At 32.7% G+C, this 6,022-nt stretch overlaps 1 protein-coding gene across 3 annotated transcripts in view; it reads left to right on the forward strand.

The window, feature by feature from the left end:
- Positions 1-6,022, forward strand: part of LOC117177351 (ATP-binding cassette sub-family A member 12) — a 147,276-nt gene that overhangs the window by 76,705 nt on the left and 64,549 nt on the right. For all 3 annotated transcript variants that reach the window (XM_033367980.1, XM_033367981.1, XM_033367982.1), the window contains 2 exons: positions 5,106-5,286; positions 5,500-5,612. In XM_033367980.1, coding sequence (XP_033223871.1) covers positions 5,106-5,286; positions 5,500-5,612 — 294 coding nt within the window. The remainder of the gene's footprint in view (positions 1-5,105; positions 5,287-5,499; positions 5,613-6,022) is intronic.

Below are 6,022 nucleotides of genomic sequence, written 5' to 3' on the forward strand. Positions count from 1 at the left end.
ATAAAAAAAAATACGTGTCTCTTATTTTTCGATGTATTACAACATATTGCAGTTTCATCAAAATCGGTGAGGGACACCTGGGATAGTTTCCTTGTTAGTTAGGATCACGTTTTGTACCCCAAATTTTCAAAGGTTTCGACACAAATGTGGATTTGCTAAAATCTAATCTAAATAAAAGTAGTTAAATCAAAATTTATTTCAACAAAATTGTCAAATTTAAATTTAAATTAGCATATATTTTATCGTCCATCATTGTTGCCCACAAATATATGTTTATGAAACATCGTTACGACTGGTCATTTCCTCCGTAATGAGAAATTGTTAAAAATACGATTATGCGTGAATCTCGTTATTACGCATATTTCATTTAATGCAGCAATCAAGAATGATGGCACTATTTAAACTAAATTTTAATATAAGTTCTAAACCTAAAATACTCTGTTTTCATAATACATATACACATTTACTTTCAAATAATTGAATATTCAAACTCAGCCCTGAAAAAGTACGTTTTTTTTAAAGCTTATGGAAATAATTCAAGAGCCGCGAATATAAGCGATAACTGAACAGAGTTTTGTATAAATTCTGAAAGATTCAGGATAAAATGCAGAATTATAATCATGCATAATTATAAAGTTTTGTAGTTTTTTAAGTGATTCTGGAATAAAGAAGTTTAATAATTATTGTGGAATAATTCAATAAAAATTCCTTAAAGGATTCATAGAAATCCAATTGGATATATTAGGTACTTGTAAAGCGCTGCATTACATGAAACAGAGATCAGATTCATGGAAAATTGGACGCTATTTAGAGAATGATTCATGCTCAATTGCTCCGGGTACGCCACACTGCAGCGGATAACGGTTTTTTCCATTTGAATTATTTTGAAGAATACCGTATTAAAAAAAAATACTTCCATAGTAATTTCAGCCTAAGCTAAAATTTTCGTGGCACTGATGCTAAAATTTTATTTTTATTCCACCCAGTAGTGTACTATTACCGAACTAATAATCTGATAAAATAATAAGATGCACTTTAAAGTCATTCTGGAGAAAGACTTCTTAAAAAATCCAAAGAAAAGAATCTGGATGTTGAAGAAGATCCTTTATTATTTGTCGACATTTCAAGCACAAATTTTCTCCTCATCAGGACAGTCAATTGTTAAAAAGTTTCAGCCAAAACAAAGGTTTATAAAAATGTCATTTCATTCTCTTTTTCTCGTGAGTCTAATTATTGGGATCACTTCTGTTTAATTTTTGATCATTAAAATCCATTAACTTAACTGATTTCATGATAATAAATATAAAAGATACTAAGTTAAATAAATAGAAAAATTAAGTAAAAAGGAGACAAAACTTACGTTTTGCTCCATTTTTCACATACAATACGAGAAATTAAATTAAAGTATTTGTTTATAAGGGTTGACTATTAAATGTATTACAAGGAAGATCAAATTTTCATTGAAAAATTTCTTTATTCCAAAAATTAATATTTTTTATTATGTGCCATTTTTTATTTGTTTACATATAATTGACTTCTTATATGATTATAACTATTTGAAATAAAAATGAAATGTATTTGTAGGGTAACGGAATCAATTACAGAGAGGAAACCATTTGCCAAGGGAACAATTGATTTTTTCTAACCTGAAACTTAAATATGTTGTTTTTGTAGCAGAAGTTATTAAATGAGTCTTAGTTACGTTTCTGAGTCATAAAAAGTGAGTGTATGTTCCAAAAATGGAAGATTTTTATCTTCGAACTTAGACAATAGGTTGCCTCGTGGTAATTTGTATTCAATGAATTCATGTTTACGGATTTCATGGAATTCAACGAAATCATTCAATTAAAAAAGTTGGAGGAATTCTCTAAATTGCATGAATTCCTAGAATTTCTTGAATTTTTTTAAATCTGTGAGTTTCATGAATTTCATGAACTCATTGAATTCCCTTAATTACGTGGATACTGTGATTTCCTTAAATCCCAATAATTTCACGAATTGCTTGAATTCCGAGAATTTCTTAAATTCTGCAAATTCCGTAAATTCCAGGAATTCCATGAATTTGATAAAATCCATGAATTCCTTGAAGTCCATGATTTTCTTGAATTCCGTTACTTTTGAAACTTCAAAGGATTTTATTATATCTTATGATATTTTAGAAAATTTCAAAATATTTTAAATAATTTTCGAAAGGTTTTGATTACCACATGTCTCCATTCTCCCTAGAGGATCTATACTCTTAGTAACAGTTAATTATCAGTCTTATAATAAGCTAAAATAATAAGATGCATTTTTCCACCGTTCTCAACAAAATGCTTTAAATAAATAAACGCAGGTTACATATGCAGGCAGAGATGCATAGGTCTTTCGATTGCTAGTTAGATCAGATAGTCAAAATATTCTTCAAACAAAACCTTTTTCACATACAAAAATAAGTTTGTTTTCTAACGTTCACCATTTCTTTTATAAAAATTTTTTAAATTAAACTACTCAGGACGCGGTATCGCATTTTTTCGATATATCACATTTTGTGGAGAATTCAAAGAATTCATTGAAGGAAGAAAGAAACTGCTTTATAAAAAAATGAAAGGAAACAAAAGTACAGAATTTGTCAACATGAGAAATAGGCTTTCAGAGACTATTTTAGGAGACAATGCGATGTTCAACACGATGCGATAGAAAACTCAATTGAGAAAGTCTGTGTCACTGAGGTTAGGAATATAATTGAGAACTTGAAAAACGGTGCTGCCGGGGTAGAAGGTATTAACGCTGAAATGCTTAAACACGGTGGTGAGTGCATACCACATACACTTTGCGAATTGATAAATTTATGTTTCGAGATGGGAGACGTCCCAGACGATTGGCAAAAAGTGATTATCGTACCAATATACAAAAGAAAGGGAGATAAAAGCGACTGAAATAATTAAAGAGGGATTAACTTATTAAGTACCGCAAATAAAATATACTCAAAAATAATTATTCGTAGGGTAATGAAAATAACAGAAGCAAAGATTTGGGAAGTCCAAAGTGGGTTTATGCCAGGAAGCTCATGTACGGATCAAATATTTAGCTTAAAGCAAATAACGGAAAAAAGTTTGAGAGCAGGAAAAAAAGTTTTCTGTGCATTTCTTGACCTACAAAAAGCTTTTGACAAGGTAGATAGAAGTAAACTTTGGGAAGTCCTGAAAGAGTATGGAGTCAATGGATGGCTCCTACAAGCTATAAAAACAATATATACGGGTAGCAAAGCGAGTGTAAGGGTGAATGGGAAACTGAGTGACTGTTTCGATATTATTCAAGGAGTTAGATAAGGATGCGATATGGCTTCATAGTTATTTATATTATTTATGGACAAGTGTTTAAGAATGACTCTTTTTGACGAAGAGGGTGTGGATCTCGAAACAGTAAGGGTACGTGGGTTATAGTTCGCAAATGATAAGGTTGTTTTGGCAGAGTCAATCGAAGACTTACAAAGAATGTTGAATAAACTAGATGCAAGCATGAAGAGCATGGGCCTTAAAATTAACGCAAATAAAACAAAAACTATGGTGTTCAAAGGAAAGAGTGAGAAAACACTATGCACTATTTTTTTAAATGATGATAGAATTGAACAAGTTGATAAGTTCGTATACCTTGGTAGCTTATTTACTAGGGACGGGAAGATAGATGAGGAATTAGATAGACGAATAAATGAAGGTAAGAAGGTTATTGGTAGAGCAGGCCCCCTTATCAGAAGTGAAAATATATCAAATAAAGCTAAAATGGCAATACATAATTCTATATTTGTACTGACTGTACGATACGGTAGCGAGACATGGACTTATCAAGAAAAAGATAAGAGTAAAATTAACGCAATTGACATGAGATTCATGCGCATAATAAGCGGGAAAACTCTGATGGACAAAGTAAGTAACGAGATAATTCTAAAAGAATGTGGTGCAGAAGAGACGCTAGTAGACACATGGGAAAGAAATCGGTTAAGATGGTTCGGGTATGTTAAGAGAATGCCAAATGAACGACTAACGAAACAAGCGTATCATGGTAAAGTAAATGGCAGCGTGCCCAGAGGTAGACCGCGGAAAGAATAGTTAGAATGTGTGAATGAGACCCTAGTTAAAAGAGACATTAGAAGTAACAGAAACACCAGAACATGCATGAAAAAATGCATGGACATAAAAGAAGCTAGAGAAGTATGCCAGGACAGGAAAGTATAGCGGCAAATAGTTAATAAAAAGAGTGTCAATAGAGTGAATGACGCCTGAAACAAAAGACCTTGGCCACTAATGGACCCAAGTGGGGAACCTTACATAACGACCTTGTGAGGATCTTCACTTAGGGTGATTGATAGAGAGATTGATCAGCAGCCTGGTTTGGAGCAGTGTTGCGAAACGAACGTGTTATTTACATAACTAACACGAGAATTCTGGATCAATCTGAAAATTCTTTATTCCTTCCACACATTACTCCTTTCCCCAACCGAGTCAGTCACGCCTACCCCGAAAGGGAAATGGCTTAATGGTGTGTAATAATAATAATAATAATAATAATTGTATACATTGTAATAATAATTGTACACCTACAACATCATCGCAGGAGGTTTCAAACATCGTATTAAATTATTTGAATGAACTTATAACATTCTAATCTCATCAGTCACTTGACTCAGTCCGTGGCTATGATGTATGCCCGGGTTTACCCGAGTCAAAGTTTAATAAAAACACATAATAATATCAAACTTTTTTTTCGTTTTGAATCGGCTCAACTATAGATTTTCCGGAACTTTTTATACAGACTTCATAACCTGCGCGTCATTACATGTTATATCGCCTCGGGTTTTACATGCTAATAATTTTTCTACTCATTTCGATAACAATATTCATCAAGTCGTATAATCAGATCTCATTTACTTTTGCCAAACTATCTTCCATATCCGCAACTATTTAATTCGTAATAAGTAAGCATTTCAATTCTTTTCATAAATATTTGATCCAAATATGAGAAACTATATAATGGTTTTCTTCACCCTTTAACGAATTTAACCCGAGTGGCCTTTTTCCTGAATTAATTATGTAGAAAACGTAATTCGAAAATGATTTCATTTTCAGGTTGCAACACGTAGCAGATGTCGGAATCGCCCTGATGCTTTTAGTCGCATTTAGTCTGGTTGGAGCCCAAGGAGCAAAGGAGTTGGTTAGGGAGAGATTGTCCGAAGAAAAGCGAATCTTATATCTCGCTGGAGTGCATCCTGTGACTTACTGGACTATTGCTCTGATATGGGACTTTCTGGTAAGCCGAGATATTTTTGCTTTTCTTGAAGAAATGAGATAGTGTGGTTCTAAAAATACAAAATCGGTTTGGCCCATCTGCTGGTAAAAAGATAAAGAGGAATACATGTGAGAAGAATTTTTTCCCAGTAAAAAGAAAACCGATTCTATTCTAACCCTACAATGATTTATTACCATATCTTTAACCTCAAAATGAAAGTAATTTTGATTTCAGGTTTTCGAGTGTGCGATCGGCCTTGCAGTTATAGTTTTTGAAATATTCGGTCTACCAGCCTATGTAGCAAGAGATAATTTAGCAGGAATATGCTTGCTCTTATATCTATATGCGTAAGGATTTTAGACTTAATTAATAAATTATAGATTAATATTTTTGTTATATCACGCAATGTTTAAATTTAAACATAAAATTAGTAATGAGTATTACAAAAATGTTGTATTTCATAGTATCTATTATCTAAAATAATATGAAAGCGACCCAAGGACAATATTTTTGATAATTTGATGACAATTGGTAACTTAAATTCAGAATTAATGAATAAAAGGGGGAGGGTCGGAAAGGCCGGTTTTTGGCCTAATTTATTTTTGGACCAAAAAATCTGAAAAAATCATGGTAGTATCTAATAAGTATCCCGAGTCGATTGCAAGCTAAACAGGCTACCCTCCACCCCCCAGCCACCCCCACCCCCCCTACAAATATAGGAAACACCACTACCCACCAACTGTATTTTCGAGAGATT

This window comes from Belonocnema kinseyi, chromosome 7 (genome assembly GCF_010883055.1).
Source record: "Belonocnema kinseyi isolate 2016_QV_RU_SX_M_011 chromosome 7, B_treatae_v1, whole genome shotgun sequence".
Classification (NCBI taxonomy): Eukaryota; Metazoa; Arthropoda; class Insecta; order Hymenoptera; family Cynipidae; genus Belonocnema; species Belonocnema kinseyi.